Source organism: Euleptes europaea, chromosome 3 (assembly GCF_029931775.1).
Source record: "Euleptes europaea isolate rEulEur1 chromosome 3, rEulEur1.hap1, whole genome shotgun sequence".
In the NCBI taxonomy this organism is placed as follows: domain Eukaryota; kingdom Metazoa; phylum Chordata; class Lepidosauria; order Squamata; family Sphaerodactylidae; genus Euleptes; species Euleptes europaea.
In genome coordinates this window covers 92,259,457-92,281,656 of record NC_079314.1, presented here as the reverse complement: position 1 = coordinate 92,281,656, position 22,200 = coordinate 92,259,457, and the positions used below count along the sequence as shown (strand labels likewise).

At 45.5% G+C, this 22,200-nt stretch overlaps 1 protein-coding gene across 1 annotated transcript; it reads right to left on the bottom strand.

The window, feature by feature from the left end:
- Window positions 1–943: 943 nt before the first annotated feature.
- MFNG (MFNG O-fucosylpeptide 3-beta-N-acetylglucosaminyltransferase) lies at window positions 944–21,289 on the bottom strand. The gene is made up of 8 exons (XM_056846561.1): window positions 20,903–21,289; window positions 14,852–14,900; window positions 11,435–11,537; window positions 9,986–10,139; window positions 8,262–8,347; window positions 3,861–4,026; window positions 1,489–1,574; window positions 944–1,023 (listed from the first exon to the last, which is right to left on the bottom strand). The coding sequence occupies exons 1-8, from the start codon at window positions 21,287–21,289 to the stop codon at window positions 957–959; spliced, it is 1,098 nt and encodes a 365-aa protein (XP_056702539.1). The 3' UTR covers window positions 944–956.
- Between the last annotated feature and the right edge of the window lie 911 nt (window positions 21,290–22,200).

Here is a 22,200-nt window from a genome sequence, read left to right as displayed (position 1 = left end):
GCTGGAACACCACCCCCATCCCCAAGCTGCTTTTGGCCCTGCTTTCTCCAGGGAGGCAAATCAGCTGGAAGGTTTCAAATAGGGAAATGGGCAAAGATTTGTGTGAAGGACACCAGCAGCCAATGGCCAAACACTGTCTTTGCTTGTTAGAAACAGAATCAAAGACTCGAAAGAGTCTAATTTAGCTAAAACAGGCAGTGAGGAAGAGGGGAAACAACTGAAGGCCTTACCAACTGGAGAGTAAGGAAGGAAATGAAACGAGAACCCCTGCCACAAAAGACAGAACAACACCACCCCACTAACACATCTGGTTCTATTAATCTGCATCACAGCAACAGATAATCTATTTTCCTTCCATCCACAAATTGTGAAGTCGCCACTCTACTGGTTACAAAGAATGAGGTGACAGATTGAGGTGACAGAATCCTGGACTGTACTCCTTCAAGCAGCAAGTGATGAGTTGCAGTTTTTTAATGGGCTCCCACGTGACAAATCCCCACATGTAGAAAACTGCTCCACTTGGGAAGAAAAGTCTAATATAGCCCTCTCCCTGATGTGCTCTTCATGCAAAGAGGGTTTGTTTGTTTGTGTTTGTTTGTTTGTTTGTTTATCTGGGGGAGCACTCACAAATATGACTCCTCCACTCAGTCCTGCATTCTACCACCTTCTTTTACATCATCCTGAAGAGCTCTCCCTGAAACAGGCCAGATTTCTTGCAATCTCCCAGCCTGGATATGGGAAGCGAGACCACAGGTGGCATCCGAGTACCACAGAGGATCCATCCATCCTCTTGCCCCCAAACATGGCTACTCCTCTCTTGCTGTAGCCCTTTCCTAGTCATCAAGAAAGTCCTCAGTAGCACACAGCCGCCATGTTCTCTGTTGGACAGAGAGTTGGGCGAGTCCCGAGTTCCTCTGGCTATCCACCAAGTCACGGTGATGATTTCTGACCAGATGTCATTGGGCGACTGGTTGCGGGCACCAGGAAGTGTCAGGATAGAGGAGGCAGTGAAGCGATCGGAACCTGGAAGAGAGACAGCAAAGGCGATGGGAAAGAGAGCTCTTACTGCAGAGGGGAGGGAAAGGGCTGTGTAGGAGGACCGCATGCTCCCCGGTGCCCCATTGGACACCAGATGCTCTCTCACTCTGCACTGCAGTGGAATCGAGATAGATGCTTCTGGATCCTGAATCCTGTTTAGATTTAAATGCCAAAGTACACCCTGCCCAGCCCCCTGGGTGTGAACAACCTTGAATTGTTTGGCTGCGGTTCCACACTTTGCAACATCGGCTTAGCATAAAGGGATGGATAAAAGATAGCCAGCCCACAAGTAGGAGAAATGAAGCTAAACAGCGCTGGCCATTCAGGTTTCCTAACTGCAGGCCTCGACGCCTCATTTGCATTATACCCACATAAAACTCTGCCAGAGTTGCCATTCATCTTCCCTCTTCTCCCTGCCTTTCATCCCTGAATGATCTGCTAAGGACCCACCTGGAAGGGTCATCATGCTGGGAGAATGGGCCGGCTAGCTTGATAGCATTGAGCTTCTTCTCAAAAATGCCGTAGCTGAGTGTGACCTGCAAATGCAAGCAGAGAGAAAGGAGGAACAAATATGTTCTGGGATATGCTTCTTTATGCATCACAGTCAGAGGCATTGCTCCTTCTGAATAATATTTATCTTGTATCTACCCAAGACTTCTCATCATGGTTTAGCCTGAGGGAAACTCCTGTGTGCTTTGTGTTATCTCTCAAATTGAAACACAGGACAAGGGGACATACGTGGCCTAACCTCTATTATGTCCAAGTCTCTAGACCACTTGAGTTGCAAACAATTAAGTCGTATGCCACATCCCCAGGTCCTCCATGTTTCCTCTTCTTTCTCTAAATAATTGTCCTGCAAGACATGAGACTCAAAAACTGAGTTACACACAGCTAGCAGAATCACATGGTGCAGCATTTGGTGGAGGGTACCACTTCAGACTGCAGGTGGGATGAGTATTTGCATTCTTGCACTGTTCTCTATTTAACAAAAAAAAAAACCCTCCCCACTTAGCAATCTAGTATATCAAGGATAAACATTCATGCCCAGCATTCTCCCTCGCTGTTTTGTTTTTTTTAAGTGCAAGAAGATACTTCAGTGAGGGAACATTCCCAAATATGCATTCCACGACCCACATTCTGAAATGGGACAGTCTAAAAAGAGCCACACCACATGGTTTTGATGATTGTGTAGCTCTGCTCTTGGGAGACAGGTGGGCAATTTATGGGCAGTTGCATTTGTGTTACAGAGAGGAGGAAGAGGAGGAGGAAGGGGAGGAGGACCTCTCCTTGCGCTTTTGACTGGCAGGAATTTTATTGGCTAGTTAATTGCCTTTTCATCCCCTTGCCTGTTCTTGCAGAGAGAAGTGTCTGGGGAAGCATTTGTCAGGAAAGACTCGTCTAAATAATGCATGATTGATTCAATCAGTGTCACAATTACTGAGGAGATGATGTGAACGGCTGCCTGCTCCACTCTCCTTCTCCTGACCCTCCTTCTCTCTCTCTCTCTCTCTCTCATACATGCAGCCTCAGCCACATATTGAGAGTCCTGGAAGGGTAACAGGAAGATACTTGGTCACCCAAGGGATGAGGGGGGATGGAATGTTGCAAAAAAAATTGCAGAACTTGCAACCAGGGTAACTGGAACAGGCTGGTGTTGCTTTTTCTGTTGGTGCTGCGGTTTCTAATATAGCACAGTTGCAACTGGCCTTCCACACAGGTTTCCCTGGTAGTTTTTAAATCTGCAATTTTATAGTATTGTATCAATAGACCATTATAGCAAATGCATCAGGTTCTCTGAGTTCTCAGCTTTCTTTCTTTCTTTCTTTCTTTCTTTCTTTCTTTCTTTCTTTCTTTCTTTCTTTCTTTCTTTCTTTCTTTCTTTCAAACTTAAGTCTGTAGCCAGTTTTGTTGCAGAGATATGCTTTCTGCTGCATATTGCTGCAAGGGCTAGAGATTTACTTGTTTAAAAATGAAAATCTGGAAATCAGAGAACCAGATGCATATTTGGGTATAACAATATGTTAGTATTAGACCAGTGGTTCCCAACCTTTTTTTGACCAGGGACCACTAGGACTTTTTTGTTCGGTGCAGGGACCCCAAGGTTCAAAATAAAAATTCAGAGAATTAGAAAATAAACTTTAATCATAACTGTTAGTTAAACATTAACTTAGAATAATGTTTGAATATATTTTTAATAGAGAACTTTTAATTGAAAATATTAATTTATTATGGGTTTATAACTTTGTTTTGAGGACCTTAATTTAGTTCTTGCGGACCCCCGGTTGGGAACCAGTGTATTAGACTATTAAACAGCAGATTTAAAAAAGAGAAAATCCTTCTGTGGTAGGGAGAGGAAATGGCTTGGGGTGGGGGGGAATGGCTGTTATATGAGTGGGACCAGGAATATCTGAACTTTTCTACCCATACGGCAGCTACCAAGGCTTTTGCTGTGACCTTTCCCAAAACTTTGAAGCAAAGTAGGTTTGAGAGAGATTGGAGAAAAGATGGAGAAATCCCAGTTAGTGCATGAATGCCCTATGATGCTATGGGGAAACGGGGGGAAAACCATTTCCCAGGAGCAACCAACTTAAGGCAAATAAACCTGTGCAAAAATACCCAAACTCATCTGGAAAACTACTTCAGGGTACAAGACATAGCACATCCCAATTGCATTAGGAAGATGCTGCACCACTGTGAGAGAAGTACAGTCTTAAGGGAAGGTCACTGAAGTCTGAACCAGGAATTACTGAACGACTGTGCATTTCTTCTGACAAAACTCACATGTTTGGGGAAATTCCCCAATCACTCTAGCATTCTGGTACCTGCTTGGCTAGTTGGTCTCTCTGCATTAGCTGCAGATTCTCCAGGTGAGAATGGAAGAGGTTACTAGCAACCAGGCGGCCTCCTAACTTGCATTCAATGATGTATCCTACGGTGCAGTCGTCTGGAAGTCGGATGAGCTCTGACGTGATCAGGAAGTTGCTGCCACTGAAAAAAACAAAAACCAACAACCAACAACGTGTTGGGGAATACAAAGACTACTTTGTGGCCCAGAGAACAATGGGGCCACAGCGCAGTAGCAGAGCACATGCTTTCCTTGCAGAAGGTCTCAGTTTCAATCCTGGACGTCCCCGGTTAAAGATGTGGGGGTGGGGGAGAGGGAAACTTTACCTGTAATCCTAAAGAGCCAGTGCTGGACAGAAGAGGCTCTAGTGAGCAAAACAGACAAACGGCCTCAGCGCAAAGTAGCTTTGTTGCTTCACTGGGGTTCTCATTGACCAAAGGTGTTGTACGGGCACCCCCACCCACATACTGGGTTCTGCAATATTTATGTTTGGATGTCATAACAAAACAAAATTGTGCCTGCGTGGTTCTTCTGGTTGCTGAGATACCCTTAGAATATTGACCTAAGCTAAAAGCATGAAATAACCTGAATGAGCACGCATGCTTGCAGAATATCAAACAACAGTGCTAGGAGATACACTGGCCATTCCATTTTCAGGCCCCAGAGTCTTTGATGCCTGAAAAAGCAAAGGCCTTGGCAGCCTAGTGGGAAACTGCTGGATATCAAAATCACAGGAGGCAGGCGCACCTGTTTCTGAAAGATAAGCTGAATATGAACATCCTCTAGGTCCATCTTTGGTTGATAAGGTGGAGTTTGGAACAGTCTCTAAATATATAGCTTGTTACTGCCTGAACCTGAACCAACGAGATCAAGGGCCGCATTCAGTTGGGAACAGGTTTTTTTTTAAACTCTTCTGAAATCAATTAAACTAGCATGCCATGTAGCACCGGCCAAATGAATGTTCTCAACCCATTACTACATCAAATCCATGATGCTGCTTTTGGCTACAGTCTCTTTTACCTGGGTTTCTGGTGAAGTTGTCATTGCAGTCCCAAAAATATGGAGCTAATTTCCCCCAGGCAGCAGGAGAAGAGGAAGCAAAGCTTCTCCTGCAAATTCCCTTTCACATCCTGTACCATCCAGCTCCCACCTCTACCTCTTGGACAACGCACCTGGAGTCTGGCTCATGACAGCAAGCAGACAACAGGGCTAAGGGAAGAAAGGGAAGGAGCAGCCATAGTATACGTTTTGCTCAATTTAAAGCTACACCAACTTTCATGTATACTGTATTCATTTTTTATTCAGCCCACATTAAAAGAACCAGCATTGACTCGCTAGACTCAGAACCGTTGTCGTATAGGGGTTAGAATATCCTTAGGGTTGCCAACTTCCAGGTGGTGGCTGGAAATCTCCTGCTATTACAACTGATCTCCAGCTGATAGAGATCAGTTCCCCTGGAGAAAATAGCCGCTTTGGCAATTGGACTCTATGACCTTGAAGTCCCGCCCCTCCCCAAACCCCGCCCTCCTCAGGCTCCACCCCAAAAACCTCCCGCCCCTGGTGAAGAGGCACCTGGCAACACTAAGTATCATAGTGGGACCTGGGAGACCCTGGTTCGAATCTCCACTCTGCCATGGAAGCTCACTGGGTGATCTTGAATCAATCACTTCCTTTCAGCCTGACCAACCACACAGGGTTGTTATTGCTGAGAGGCTAAAATGGAGGAGAGGAAAATGACATTTTAAGCTGTTTTGGGTCCCCACTGGAGAAAAGAGTGTGGGTATAAGTAAATAATAACAGTAGGAAGTACATTGAAACAATTCCCAGTACCGCCTTGAAGCACCTGTTCTGCCTTCATGACAGCATCTGAATCGGTATTTTGTAAAGAGAAGACCAAGTGTGTTAAGCTCCTCAACAGACCACTTTGTGTTTCTGGCTCGCTTCATTTGCAATAAGAAAATTAATGAGATCATTCTTCAGCTGAAACATTGAAAGGAAGCTGCTGGGTTATTTTTATTTCTGCAAGAACAAGGTGTCTAGATACATTAAGTTGGGGAAAAAAATTCAGCTTATCAAACTTTTTTAAAAAGCAAAAGTGGTAACTATAACCGTTATGAAAATGATATTTGGCAAATTGATTTTAAAGATTCTCTTCTAGCATGAAAACAGACTGCTTTTTAAATAAAAGGGTTCTGTAGGTCGAACAAAACTTCACCTCGGAATGGCATTAAGGCTCTAATCATGTACAGATTTTTTTTCTTGGGATATTCCAGTTCCTGTATAAGCTGAGGTAAGGGAAAGGTGATTTTAGGAACAAAGTGGAGTGGAGTGATACAGCCTAATTTGAATAAACTACAAGGGGCACATTTTTGATTGCTGTGGATTTCTATTCATCAGAAGCTTTTAAAAACTTCCTGTTGTAAGAATATATTGTTTTCCATTGACCTGAGACTACACTTTCGATTCCTTTTCTGAATGACTCATTCACATATTGATGACTGTTGTTACAGAGGGAATTCTATCCCAAATAATGGAGGTAAAGACTCTGCCTTAAGTTTATGCATATCATACACCCGATAGTAATATAAAGGAGGGTTGGTCCTCCCACTCGGTTTCAATCCTGGAGATCAAATACTCCAAAATTACTGCATTAAGAATAATATATGGCTAGATTTCTTTTTTTGATAATAGACTAAACTTCACGCTGAGGATGGATCAAAGACATCTCGGATGCAGGGAAAGCACTGGTGACATGGCACTTTATTACACTTTCATCTTATTTAAATTTTAAAAAATCAGGAAGAAGAAGATATTTTGAAGAAACAAGAGACCTAGAAAAATTGCATAAACAGACAATTTAAGAAGGAAAGAAGAAACTCACCCCCTTGAGAACACAATATATCATTACAAATCTTCATAATGTGAGAAGGGCTTTGAATTTCTTGAAATGAAAGAGAATTTGAGAAAGCAAATAGGTGCCCAAATATTATTAAAAATTAGCAAAGGGAAAAAGGGGGGACATCAATCCAACCCCATTAAAGGCAGAGTGAGGTTTTGCATCAACCTTCTCCAAACCATTAAACTGGTTTGTTCATACTGGCACACATCTGTCAGGCTGTTATCTCGGTTTAGATGTTTCCTTTCGTTTCTTTGCTGAACCGTCCAGACTTCAAGGACGGCTTCACATACCAAAGCCTGGGAACGCCACTCCTGGGAAATAATGCTCTGTTTATGCTTTGTAATCTCCCGCCGTTTCTCTGCCTTATATTTCCAACTAACGGGCAAGACAACTCATAGCTGTCATAATGTGAGCTCTTGACCCATCAAACCAGAAATCACCACAGAGACAATCAGATTCCAAGCAGATGGCTTTACTCTATCAGCTGGAGATGATGCCATAATCATAAATCCATATAAAATATACTTAAAGCATAATATAGATTGGGCGGATACAATAAAATTCCATATAAACTAAGATATTATAAAATATACTAATTAAAAGCAGTTTTAATCTTAAGCACTTCTGCGAGATATTGGGCCACTGTCTTAGTTATTTCAGGGATCGAATCGGTATCTTTTTAATCTGTTAGCCACCTTGGTGACCCTGATGAGGGCAGAAAGGCATGGTTTACTTTTTGTAAATAAATATAAAAATAATTTATACTTCATCAACATAAACCAAACCCAGATATTTCACCGTTAGCATCTATTCAGTATTGTCTGGAGACCCTGCACACTCCTTTTGTGTCCTTTTGAATAATTTTAATAAGAGGTATTGTAGAACCTTTTCTTTTTGGTCTAGTACAAGTTGACTGCATGATTTGGTCCTTTGTCTTGCTAGTGAATGTTACAGGCTTTACCAAAAACTATTTTGCATCTGACTAGCATGTTGGGTCTCTGAAATATGACAGGCCCCCTCCGACAGTCACCATGTAATTTAATGCACCATGTATTACTCAGAAATACTGTGTCAACTGTGAAAATAAAGTCTCCATATATATTCATTTATAAAATTTATTAACTGCCTTTCTTTTGAAAAGAAACAAAATCACTCAAGGTAATTTACAGCTCCATAAAATTAAATACCTCTAACAATAAACCACAGTATCAATTAAAAAAACAGAATACAGAAATCTACTGCTGGATCCAACCCAATATCTGAACAAGCACCCAGGCTGTGGATGTGGTGCTTGACAAATGGAAAACAGATTCAGACTTAGCATATTAGCACAACTGCATGGAGCCCCAGCTGTATGGAAGTGATTCTGGGCTGCAAGCCCTGCACCTTACAAACATGCAAGATCATCCCTCAGATACACTCACGAATGGTCTCCTGCTGACCTGAGAAGGTCCGATATTCACCAACGTCAACACTCACCTTGCCCAAGGGGCCATCTTGGTGGCCAGCTTTCGGCTGATGCAGAATCCAGCACCCCCAGTGGCAAACCAAAAATTCACCGACTTCTGAAGGGGAGGGAGGAAAGGCATGGGCTAAGCACAAGGTACGTTGGCCATGAACTGCGCAAGAGAACAGCCCGTGTCACTATGCAAAGAACTCTAATTATTTAACTGACAGCCCAACTATGATGGTCAGATATAGAGTTCTTACACTTTTTAAAATCGCATAGAAGGGAGAATTCCAACAGGTACAGCTTCTCCTGTCACTGCAGCACAGTAATGGGAAACTGTTACACTTGGTAGAAGCTCCTCTTCTAGGTAACTGCCCTGTTAGGCCTTCTGAAGCACAAACTGCCTCAGCCCAATTGCCACAGGACTAATTTCTGCTCCCTTTTTACAATGGCTAATTTAAATATCAGAGATCTGATGGATGTAATGAATTAGAATATTTTTTTGGAAAATGACTTCATATTATAACAAGGCAATATAAAACATCACTATTCCTCTGATTCCATCATTCTGCATTTTAGTACACGTCTGCATTGTAGTAAAGTCCAAAAGTGGTTCTCAGAAGAGGGGGGGACGATCGTTTCAATTCTTCTTCAGCCCCTTTTCAGTTTGATTCAATAGTATTCACTTAGAAAAACATTTTCCTTTCTCCCGTCCGGGATACAAAGTGGGAACGGTTAGCAGCATCTGAGCAACCACGTACTCGGAAAAAAAATATACCCTTGTTGGGAATTTTGTAATTAAATTATACGTGGTAGCACTTTTATCCCGGACAGGAAAAAGGGAAATGTTTTTCTAAGTGAATACTATTGAATCAAACTGAAAAGAGGCTGAAGAAGAATTGAAACGATCGTCCCCCCTCACTATTCTTCTGTGAACCACTTTTGGACTTTACCCTTATGGGACTTTTGAAATCTGAATTTCAACCTACTATTGAGAAGACGACTCTAGATAGGATTGTGGAAATTATTACCTTGTAGGATCATAAGCATAGGATTGTAAATAGTATTATATGTTGTATTATATGTCTTTCACTGCACTAAGCACTGGTTTGCGATAAATTTTGCATACCCGAGACTGTATTGTAATTGTGATTGACTTCAATTGAATTAGCCGTATCCATACTTATTTCCTGACTATGAGTAGTGGTGTGGTGGTGTATATTTTGGTTGCTTAACCTCCAGGTACTAGCTGGAGATCTCCTGCTATTACAACTGATCTCCAGCCGATAGAGATCGGTTCACCTGGAGAAAATGGCTGCTTTGACAATTGGACTCTATGGCATTGAAGTCCCCCCCCCCCCAAACCCTGCACTTTTCAGGCTCTGCCCCAAAAACCTCCCGTCGGTGGCAAAGAGGGACCTGGCAACCCTACCAATAGGCCCAGTTTCCCAGGATAAGGTGTGTGTTACATTACATTGCAAAGCAGAAATGGAAGCAAGATCCAATCAACAAGATAAATGATCCATTTTCAACTCTTGATGAATTGGCAAAGTAAAATGAATCTGAATAGTGTACATAAAGCGGTAAGGAGGAACAATTAATTTTTGTAATGTGCTAATCATCCAAAGTCCCGATTTAGTCCAAGCCTACTCATATCAAATCAGTGATCAATCAGATATCCTAAACAACTGCCTTCTGAATTTTCAGCCAGCCAGCCTGCAGCTTGGTCTTAGGTACAGAGGTGAGGACTTACTGTCTGGTTGTTAGGCAAGGTTTCCGAGGCATGAATTGGCCTGTTCAAACTGGGCTTCCCAATATAAACATCTTGGTCTGGAGAGTAAGCGGACAAGAGTTTCAGCAGAGCTTGCGGGTTCAGGTAGTTGTCATCGTCAAGGTGGAGAAACCAACTAGAGGAGAAGAAAAGATACACAACAGGTTGATGCCTGAGGGGACGTCATTGTAGGTCGGCATTCTGAGATATGCTATCAGCTGTTGTTGAGAGGTCTGGTTGTCAGCTCACGAATGAGGCAGGGGTGTACAACTTAGGCAGGCCTAGGGATGCCAGCCTTTACGTGGGACCTGGGGATCATCCAGAATTACAGCTCATCTCCAGACTAAAGAAATCAGTTTCCCTGGAGAAAATGGATGCTTTGGAGGGTGGACTCTATGGCATTGTACCCCACAGAGGTCCCTGTCCTCCCCAGGCTCCACCCCCAAATCTCCAGGAATTTCCCAACCTGGATCTGGCAACCCTACCCCCCATCCTCCACTGGGGGCCAGGGTGACCTGGCCTTCCTAGGCAGGGCTCTGCACACAATGGGGGGGGAGAAGAAGAAGAAGAAGAAGAAGTAGTTTTTATATGCCGACTTTCTCTACCACTTAAGGAAGAATCAAACTGTCTTACAATCGCCTTCCCCTCCCCACAACAGACGCCCTGTGAGGTGGGGGGGGGGTGATAGCTGCTAGCTTAGATGGCTTGAAAGAGGAATTAGACAAATTCTGTCATTGATTCTGTCTTCCTTGAATTTGTCTAATTCCCCTTTCAAGCCATCTAGGCTATTAGCTAGAGTGACCAAATGGAACCTCTCTGCTCAGAAGCAGTATATCTCTAAATGCTGGTTGTTTGGAGGGGGCAGCAGCAAGTTGGAGGCTTGATCTCTGTGCCCATGCTGTGGGCCTTCTGGAGCATATCGTAAATCATGATGCAAAACAGGATGTCAGGACCTGGCAGGACTGTTCCTGTGACCCCAAAAACCACAGGTGTGAATGTTTGCATTTCTTGAGTGAAGGGGCGTGTAGCCCTATTTAGTGGCTCCCTCCTCTACCATTCAAATAATAGCTTGTAATGTGTCCATGGGAAGCTGATGGTAGAGCAGAATGCCTCACTAGGGTTGCCAGGTCCTTCTTCCCTACCAGCGGGAGGTTTGGGGGGGCGGAGCCTGAGGAGGGCAGGATTTGGGGGGAGGGACTTCAATGCCATAGAGTCCAATTGCCAAAGCAGCCATTTTCTCCAGGTGAACTGATCTGTTATCGGCTGGAGATCAGTTGTAATGGCAGGAGATCTCCTGCTAGTACCTGGAGGTTGGTGACCCTTTCCCTCACACCACATTCATGCTGTCGTAAATATTCTCCAATTCCATGTAAGCTTTGGTGAAAAATTCACCCCCTTGTCATATTTGCCATCTCCACTAATTTTGCTTACCTCAGGCCACTAGCCAAAAAGGCATCGAACTCAGCAGCCATTTTGCAAGAGAGCGCCAGGTGGCTGTGCTCAGCAGAGCAGTTGGTGAACACCATATGATCACCTATTGGAGAAAGAAGACAGCTCTGTATAAGCAACCCACATTGATCAAAGGGGTCTTTAACACAAAGTCAGTTTACTCTCTCAACCAAAGAAGGAAGAGGGAAGTTTAAGGGTCTCCTCAATGATTGACCAATTCAGATCCACAGCAAAATGTAATGCAATACAACCCCAGGGCCTCCACAAGAAGACACCATGGTTCAGAGATAGAATATACGCTTGGCACGCAGAAAGTCCCAGGGCACCCTCAGCTAAAGGATCTCTGGTAGTAGATCTTGGGAAAGTCTTTTCTTGGCCTAAAATCTTGGAGAACTATTGAACTAGATAGAACATGGTCCAGCTCCATAGACGGCAGCTGATGCATATGCCTAACATCTGGATTACACATTTGGTGGTGGTAGAAAGTACCGTCAAGTCACAGCTGACTTATGGCGACCCCGTAGGGTTTTTAAGGCAAGAGACGCTGGGGGGTGGGTTGCCATTGCCTGCCTCTGCGTGGGCTGGGAGAGTTCTGAGAGAACTGTGACTGGCCTAAGGTCACCCAGCAGGCTTCACGCAGAGGATTAGGGACTCAAACCCAGTTCTCCAGATTAGAGTCTGTTGCTCTTAACCACTACACCACTCTGGCTCTCATTTAGGGGAATGGGAAAAGTCTGGAACCATACTGCTATTTGTAGCTGTAAAACACTGTGGAGCTATGATCTATTCCCACCCCACCCCTACCCCCAATCGCACCGAAGGGTATGGGGAAGCCTCCAGGGTAGAGACACGGGAGCTAGGAAGACCTGATTTTCCAGATAGCAGAGGGCAGGTGACAGACACTCATAGACAGCTGGTAAATGGATCCTGCGGTCCGAGCCTTGACTGCCAAAAATACATTGTTCTGGGCCCCCATTTGAGGTCACAGACAGTGAGCTTCAGCTGGCAGGACAAAGATGAACTGCAAAAGTGCTTCCAGCAGAGGGTGACGTAGTTTCAGGGGATCGCTGTCACCAAGAAACTGCCTCTCTGATCTATTCTTTGGGACAATGAAGGAGACTGCAGAGTCGCTGGAGCAAGCAGAAGGAAACGTCAGCTGCCTCGATAGGGCAAATCTGCTAATTCTAAAGAGTTGCCGTGTTGATGTGGGTAGCTGAGAAAGCAGCTGTTTTAAGCAGTTTAGAGAGAGTCAATGTTCTATAGCAAAGTATCAGATTGGGATCTGGGTGGCCTCGGTTCAAATCCCTACCCTGTTATGGAATTTGCTGCATGATCTTGGGTTAATCACTGGCCGTTTATGCTTGGTAATTAGCAGCGCGTTCCAGGCTGAAGTGCCCCGTTTATTTATTTTTTATTTCTTCACGCTGAACCGCCATTCCAGATGTCACTGTGAAGCCAGCGCATACCTGCTTCACATTTCTTAAGAGCCCCTTTAACGCGACCTTTTGTATGTGCTCCGCCCCCGCATCGAAGCATTCACTGAAGGAAGCATGCAGAATCCCAGCCGCAGCTTAGCTATGCAAATGACTATTGCTAATGGCTATGTCAACGAAGGAACGAAAGAGCAGGCAAGTGGGGGGTGGAATTTGTTTGACTTTCTCCTCTTGCATCGGGACCGTGAACAGTCATTTTAAAGGTCGGATTTTAAAAAATCAGCATTGAGAGAGGAGCAGAATCGACCCTGCATAAATGGCCACTGCCTCTCAGCCTAACTTACCTCACAGAGTTGTTGTGGTGAGGATAACATGGAGGAAAGGAGAACCATGGTGTAAGCCACTTTGGGTGCCCATGGGTGAGAAAAGTGGGATATAACAAACAAACAGATACTGGAAGAACCAGGACTATAATAAGGGGAGGGGGGAAATCTGTTGTGGTCATTTTTCTTACTGCAGTATTCACAAACTGGGGAGAACTGAGAGTTCAGGCTTATATTCCAATGTTTACAATGTACAAACCTGCATTGATTTAAAAAAAACAACAACCAAAGAATGTTGGAAATTCAATAAAATTACTGATAACAAAAAGAGACAGGGGAGCGCTCACCCAGCAAAGAACTTTTAAAAAGAATAGTTCATATAATGGGATGCGTGGGTGGGAAGTCATGTCGCCGGCCATCCTTCACCTCCTGGAGCTACTCAGGGGCTGCTGGTGACACAGAGACAGTCACCTTGTGTACAGTAATCACATTAGCACCAGCTATGGAGGGGGGGGGGATCTCATTTTCTCATCAACAAGAGAGTGAGGCTCAGAGCACTGTAAAAAATGAGATATGGCCTCGACAGAAACACCACCAGGAAGGGAAAATTCCCACAACCAACGAGTAACAACCAGGGGGAGGGCTGGGAAGTTCTCACAAGGTTAGGTTCAATAATCGATCTTAAACCACTAACCTTACAATCAAGCACATGTGGGTAGATTTGCAAGTATGATTTATTCAGTCCTTGCTCGTAATTAGGAAACAGGAGGAGCCAGGCAGCCAATATAATGGTCAGAATGTCAGACTTGGATCTAGGAGACCCAGGTTCGAATCCCTACTCTGCCATGGAAGCTTGCTGGGTGACCTTGAGCCAGTCACACACTCTCAGCCTGACCTATCTCACAGGGCTGTTGTGAGGATAAAACAGAAGAGAGCAGAATGACGTCAACTTCTTTGGATCCCCTTTGGAGAGGATGCCATTTTTGCATGGTAATTAGCAGTGTGTTCCAGGCTCAATTGCCCCGCATATTTTTTTGAATTTTTCACACTGAACCGTCATTCCAGAAGTAACTGCGAAACCGGCACATACCTGCTTACTAAAGAGCCCATTTAACGTGACCTTTGGTGTTTGCCACGAAGAATCCCCCTGAAGGATCCACGCAAAATAACAGTGGCGGGTTAGCTATGCACATGCTAATAGCTATGCAAACAGGAACAAAGGAGCAGGCGAGTGGGGCGGTGAAATTTCTCCTTTTACATCGGGACCGTGAAGAGGCATGTTTAAAGTCATATTTTTAAAAAGTGCTTTGAGCGAGCATCAAAATTGACCCTGCATAAATGACCTTAGTGTCCCCTTCCCTGGCTCACCTGCGGAGTTTTCGCCAAGCATTGTTTGCCCACGTCCATCATGCTTCACAGCCTTAAGGGCCGGTTACTTGTTTTTTTAAAAAAGAGAACGAAATAATGAGTTCACTGCCCAGTATCGCTTGTACAGAAAGGCAGGCTTGGTCTCAAACCCACTCTGCCTGGCAGGTTAAAGAGGGTCCTTTGTCAAACACGTAAGGCTGTTGTCTGAGGATCCCTGACACACTAGCTACACAAGTCAGGTAGCAGATGCCGCAGAACACTAGAGGCTCGATTACCCAGTTTTCCTTGAAGTTCATCATCTTCTTCATCTGTGAAGACGTATGTCTGAGGGGGGGAAAAGAGAGGAGATTACTCCAAGGTCTACATTTGCCCTGCTGTGCACGTAATACTCGCAGCTATGAGTATGCATTATCTGAGTTTATTACTGAGGCGGTGGCTACGAAGTGGCTTGAACACTCCAAAAACGTTTTCATCCATACAAAATGGGATTCTAATGCTTATCTCCTCTATCTTTTCCTCAGCAGGGATAAGTGCAGCTTGGGGAAGGGCAATGTTCAATGAGATTCAATGTGAGATTCAATGTGAGCAAGTGTAAAGTGATGCATATTGGGGCAAAAAATCCCGACGTATACACTGATGGGATCTGTGCTGGCAGCGACAAAGAAAGGGATCTTGGGGTGGTAGCGGATAGCTTGATGAAGATGTCAACCCAGTATGCGGCTGCTGTGAATTATGATGGCCATAATCAGACAAGGAATAGAGAATAAAACTGCTGCTATCATACTGCTCTTGTACAAATCTATGGTGAGACCACACTTGGAATACTGTGTACAGTTCTGGTCACCACACCTAAAGATGGATATTGCAGAGCTTGAGAAGGTGCAGAAAAGAGCAACCAAAATGATCATGGGGCTAGAGCAACTGCCCTATGAGGAGTGGTTAAAACGCTTAGGGCTGTTTAGCTTGGAAAGAAGGCGGTTAAGGGGAGACATGATAGAGGTCTATAAAGTTATGCATGGTACGGAGAGAGTGGACAGGGACAAGCTTTTCTCCCTCTCTCATAATACTAGAATGCGGGGTCATCTACTGAAGCTGGAGAGTGAGAGATTCCAAACTGATAAAAGGAAGCATTTCTTCACACAACGCATAGTTAAATTGTGGAACTCCCTGCCCCAGTATGTGATGATAGTTGCCAACCTGGAAGGCTTTAAGAGGGGAGGGGATAGGTTCATGGAGGAGAGGGGTATACATGGCTACTAGTCAAAATGGCTACTAGTCATGATGCATACCTATTCTCTCCAGGATCAGAGGAGCATGCCTATTATATTAGGTGCTGTGGAACACAGGCAGGATGGTGCTGCTGCAGTCGTCTTGTTTGTAGGCTTCCTAGAGGCACCTGGTTGGCCACTGTGTGACTGTGTGACTGCTGGACTTGATGGACCTTGGTCTGATCCAGCATGGCCTTTCTTATGTTATGGTCTTATGTTCAGTGGGAAATTATAAAAGGGAAACTGAGCCCACTGGTCTTCCCCTTCGAATCACAGCCTCAGCCACTACTATACATGTTTTTAAAAGTCTCGTTAAAAGATGCTGTGAAATCATAGTTGCAGCAATTCTGGGATATTTGTATGTAAAGGCAATATAAATGATTATTGGTAACAAGTACCTGGTCCAGTTTGTTAGCAGTGAGATGAAGTCATTCATATTGATTCAGAGATTAGCCCATAATTTCTAAACCCTGGTCCTCCATTTCACATTAGTAACTGAGCCACTTTGCAAATTTACTCTGTTCTGAAACAGATGCACCGGTGTCATTTATTTATGTCATTTTCAGCCCGCATTTCTTGCCAAGATTCAAGATGGATTACAACCACAAACAATGCAATAACAACAGTATTATCAATAGAGTTGCCAGGTCCCTCTTCACTACCGGCAGGAGGTTTTGGGGGTGCAGCCTGAGGAGGGCGGGGTTTGGGGAGGGGGAGACTTCAATGTCATAGAGTACAATTGCCAAAGCAGCCATTTTTTTCCAGGGGAACTGATCTCTATTGGTTGGAGATCAGTTGTAATAGTGGGAGATCTCCAACTAGTACCTGGAGGTTGGCAACCCTAATAATCAAAATTAGAGAACGTTGCACTAAACACACACTACAGTACAGTCAAGCAAAGCAGGCATTACAAGATGAGTTTGCAGCAAGAAGGGCAATGATCCTTCTTGGCAACTGACACCTAGTGCCTTCATAAAGCCACAAGCCCTCAGGGCCTGTTTTTTGGGGGAGTCTCCACAATTAAATAGGTTTGAAACTGGTTTAAAACAGAAGTGTAGATATGGGTGACTTACAGAACAGACCCTTGATAAAACAATATAGCTCAAGGACCCATTCTGCTAATTTAATGCTGTTCTTTTCCAGCTCACGTTGATGTGCCTGAGGGCTGAAGAATTTGGTCTGATCCTCCTCCCCTAAATAACTTAGAGGCATGACTACTGAACAGAAAAGCTTGCCCCCAAGAGTTCTGCTTAGCCATTGGTAAGATATCAAACGGCAGAGGAAACAGAAGCTCTGCAAGTGAAAGGAAACTGGAGTTCAGAAAAGAACATCTGTTTGTGTGCAAAAGACCTATAAGCTGCCCGCTGCTTGCCATGCCAACCCTCCTCCTCTTCCCCCCCAGTCCCTCTCGACAACATTATGTGGCATGTTCTCCCATCCCAAGGGCAAAGTGGGGATCACGTCCAGCAAAGAATAGCTCCTCTCAAGCGGAAAATGGGCTTTCAAGACGCCAAAGGGACTGAAAGGGAGAGACACAAGCCTTAAACAATCTCCCCACCAGCTGCCTGCAGGCTGGTTAAACACTGTGCTTGCGTTCTGTACGGAAGGAAGGGCAAAGTCGTTCAGACAGTCGCCAAGGAGCATGGGCCGGCCCTAGGGCCATGGCCGAGGTGAGGCCTTCTCAGAAATCTAGCCTGGATATGATTGTACGCCCCTTACTTCCAGAAGAATGAAGGAATACAGGGCTGAAACCGGAGGCCAAAAAACCAACAAATGGAATGAAAGAGAAAGAAAACCCACATGGGCAGGGTATACAACAGGACTGAAAGAATATGGTGAATTAAATCAGTGACTGGAAAGGCACATAATCATATATTAGTCAGAACTGTCTCCCTCTGAAAGAGCATTCATTAGTGCCAGTGTCCTTGCAAACTTTGTGTGGGTAGTAGAAAAGAGCAAGAGTCCAGTAGCACCTTAAAGATGAACACAATTTCTGGTAGCATTGCTGACAGATGGCCATCTAACCTCTTCTTTAAAACCTCCAGGAAGGAGCGCTTACCACCTCCCGAGGAAGCCTGTTCCACTGAGGAACCGCTCTGTTAGAAAATCCTTCCTAATGACTGGACGGAAACTCTTTTGATTTAATTTCAACCCGTTGGTTCTGGTCCGACCTTCTGGGGCAACAGAAAACAACTCAGCACCTTCCTCTATATGACAGCCCTTCAAGTACTTGAAGATGGTTATCATATCCCCTCAGTCTTCTCCTCTTCAGGCTAAACATACCCAGCTTCTTCAACCTTTCCTCATAGGGCTTGGTCTCCAGACCCCTCACCATCTTTGCATCCGGATAAAATAATTTGTTTTAAATGAAAGGAATAGCAACAAGCACTTTGGTGCACATAGGTGCGCACTAGGGTTGCCAATTGCCCAGTGGTGGTGGTAAAATCCCGCCAAACTACCGGGCTGCCCACCAACCAGCTGAGGGCCGGTGGGCAACACGTGCGCGCATGTGCGCACGCTGCACACACGTCACTTCCGGGTAAATGCGGACGCTCTGGCAACCTCAGCTAAAACTCTATGGAAACCATAGCGTTTTGGCCGAGATCGCTAAAGTGTCTGCGTCGCTTCTGGGTAAACCTGGAAGCCATGTAGGCGCATTGCGTGGGGTGCATGCATGTGCCGCGCATCGTGTGCCGCAGCCACACCCCGGGAAAGCTCCCGCCGGTGGAGCTACGGGGCCTGGCAAGCCTAGTGTGCACACACAGAGACCGTATGGACAGAGTCTATCACACCTTTAGCCTGTCCTTTTGCCAAGGCACTCAGGGTGGCGCAAAAGATTCTCCTTCCCTCCACGTCATCCTCACCCCTCCCATGAGATAAGCTAGGCTGGGAAAGAATGGCTGGCCCAGGGTCACCCAGTGAGCTCCATGCCTGTAATGTCCTGGCCTCAAATAAAGGGATCGAAGATATTCACAAAAATAGTCAGGCGTCCCATAAAGAAAAGAACTTCCTTTATTGGCATCTCTGGAAGCCTCAACACAGAAGGCTACCAAAGGGAATCAGCCAGCAAAAGACGACAACAGCTGAGTGCCGAGAAAACATTGATAATAAATAGATGGCCTCTAATTAAAGAGACATATCACAATGGCTGAGCGGGAATTTGAACCCAGGTCTTCCCAGTTCTAGTCCAGCAATCTAACTGATACGCCCACACCCCCACCCCCGTATCCCTCATGTGTTTGTCATTTTGAGATGCACGGATTGAAAAACCTAACGTGAAGAGGGCCATAAAGGATAAGAGTCTTGGAAAGCCTCTTCTCCTTCCAAGAGCTCATAAACAGCCATCTGGGGCCTTTGCAGCTGACACTTGTTTTCAGGCCAGGTTCTGGCTCAGTCAAAGCAGATCCCAGTTGTCCATCCAAGCAGATCAGACTCCACTGCTCTTAACCACTACACCACGCTGGCTCAAAAAACAACAACATAAAAATAAATAAAATATTAAATATTAACTTTAAATTATGTGGCTAGCACCATTTAACTAACAGAACCCCCCAAACATGCAGATCACACTCCAAAGGCCAACCTAAACAATTCAACTATGCATGCCCTGCAGAAACTAAACAAGTCCGGCAGGGCATGGGTGTCATCTGAGAGCGCATTCCACAGGGCAGGGGCCACAACCAAGAAGGCTTCGTTCCTATTCCATAGACAATGGCAGCAAAAGTGATTTACCGCCCGCCAACAGTGGCCCACTTAGGGGTGATGAGGCTCTACCACAGTACTTCCTAGCAGTACTGCTTCTCAGTTCTGGAGCAGTATCAGATATTGCTAGGGCACTGTGTACAAAAAGTTAACATTACAGAGTGGAATTTGGAATTTCCTTAAAGAGGAAAACTCTTCAGGCAAACTTTTTAGCCACACCTTAATTGAAAACTGGGAAGGGAAGAGGCCAGGTAAAATTGTTTCAGCAGCAGATTCAGTCTTCCACCCATCTGTTAGCCACACCTGTTCCTTTCAAAGTGTATGTATATGAGAAGCAAACACACACATGTTCTTCATGGTCCTCTTGGTGGTTCTTTAGACTTGCACCGGTGGAATCTTCCCAGTTTCTCTTCCTGGAAGAGGAGTTAGTTGCAAGGCTTCACTCTAGAGCCTGTCAGAGCCTTCAAACATCTCCATTTGTGAGTTTCCAAAAGGACTGATTCTTAAAGCATAGGACACCAGGAAAAGAGACAGGGGGGTCAGGCAGTTCCCTTGCCTCTTTCCCTCGCTCCCCCCCAAAAGCATTCTCCCAAGGTGTACCTGCATGAAAACATGGGGAGGGGCTGTGGCTCAGTGGTAGTGCATCTGCTTGGCATGCAGAAGGTTCCAGGTTCAATCCCAGTATCTCCAGTTAAAGGGACTAGGCAAGAAGGTGATGTGAAAGACCTCTGCCTGAGACCCTGGAGAGCCACTGCTGGTCAGAGTAGACAGTACTGAGTTTGATGGACCAAGGGTGTGATTCAATAGAAGGCAGCTTCATGTGTGTTCATGTGTGTGTTCACATTCCTAGTTCACTGGTATAAAGTTTCTGATGCTGTCACTGAACACAGGAAACTGCCTTCTTCAGAGTTAGACCATCTTTCTATGAAGGTCAGTTCTCTGACCAGTGGTGGTTCTCCAGGGTCTCAGGCAGGATTGTTCACATCCCCACCTACTTCATCCTTTTAAATGGAGATGGCTGGAATTGAACCTGGGACCTTCGATATGATGTTCTACCACTGAGCCATAGCGCACCTTCCCATCTGAGGACTATGCCATCTGTGCCAAGCCAGGGCTCCCAATCAATGTCTGCCACATTGAACAGAACAGGATCATGATAGGCTGAATACAAATGCCATATATCTTGGGGATATCCTATTCATTTAACAGGAGCACCCACCCCTCCACACAAAAATGCCTTTAAGAAAAGGTGTTTTTCAGACTTTACTCCTCTACACAGAAATTACATTGCTCCAAACTTCCTTGGCCTCTTACATCCATGGTCCACGCAAACCTCACTGTCATCCTCGTACCAACCTGTTCCTTGACCTGAGATATCCAGGTAAGTAGCAGTAATCCCATTCTGGACTGGTGGAACTTCTTTGTTGTCTTTATAGCAATGAAAAGTTCTCCAAGCACCAGGCCCTTTCCAACTGTCGAAGGTGGTACGTGAGCCTCGAGATTTTCATCCCCGCTGATGCGGTCCATTACATCCACCGACATAGTTTCGGGCAGTTCCAAGACACCAGATGTCCCTTCTCCAGATCTTTGGCTGTTGACTGCCACTGGAATGCCACAACGCCGCACGGAAAGGAGCACCATGCTGACAAGAAGGAGAACAACTCCCCAAATGGTACGGATGAGACGCCTCTGCCGGCGCATGACTCCCTGCTTCCGATCCCACAGCAAGGAGACCAACAACATGATTTAAAAACCACGTCTTATTTGAACGCCCGCTGCGCAGATCTTGTTCTGTTGCGTGCCGCTTCCTCCAAAAGGGAACACGAGCGAGCAGGCGGGAAGAGGCCTGGTGAAAAAGTACTCATGGAATGCAAGAGGTGGGGACCCGAGTGGGACTTCAGGACTCGAAAACACAGATCTCCAAAGAGATCCCACCCTACCCCCACTCGCACCGAAGGGTATGGGGAAGCCTCCAGGGTAGAGACACGGGAGCTAGGAAGACCTGATTTTCCAGATAGCAGAGGGCAGGTGACAGACACTCATAGACAGCTGGTAAATGGATCCCGCGGTCCGAGCCTCGACTGCCAAAAATACATTGTTCTGGGCCCCCATTTGAGGTCACAGACAGTGAGCTTCAGCTGGCAGGACAAAGATGAACTGCAAAGGTGCTTCCAGCAGAGGGTGACGTGGTTTCAGGGGATCGCTGTCACCAAGAAACTGCCTCTCTGTCCCAGGTGGATCGCCTGACGCAAAATGCAAGGCCTGCCTTAAAGCGGCACCCCGGCTCGAGGCTATAGCAGACACAGGAGAGAGCCACGGCTGAAGAGAGACCCGCTTTTCCCCATTCCCACCAGCTGTCTGCTAGCCCCTTGCTTGGTCTGCTCTGGCTGCAGACGCCAGACTCCGCCCAGCCCTTTTTATGGGTAGGGGGCTGGGCCAGTCCTTTCGGCCTTCGGGGAAATTTCCCACCTAACAGGCCCCTCTCTGCCTGCAATCTCAGCTGCTGCCCTCCGGCCAGCCTTGATGCTTTTGTTAGTCAGCAGGAAGTACCCAGTTCAATTTCTCTCTAAAATCAAGTAGCAGGGATATAGCAAACATCGATTTCAAGGGAGGGTTGTTCATAAATAAGGGTGCCTAACTGAAAACCATCAAGA

Bases quoted from the DNA above. Each gene is read 5' to 3' on its own strand.
- MFNG (XM_056846561.1), bottom strand. From the start codon at position 21,289: ATGTTGTTGGTCTCCTTGCTGTGGGATCGGAAGCAGGGAGTCATGCGC. The intron at 10,140-11,434 runs GTAAGCAAAATT...CTTCTCCTCTAG, and splicing joins TTTTTGGCTAGTGGCCTGAG to TTGGTTTCTCCACCTTGACG. The intron at 4,027-8,261 runs GTGAGTGTTGAC...TGTTTTTTTCAG, and splicing joins AAGATGGCCCCTTGGGCAAG to TGGCAGCAACTTCCTGATCA.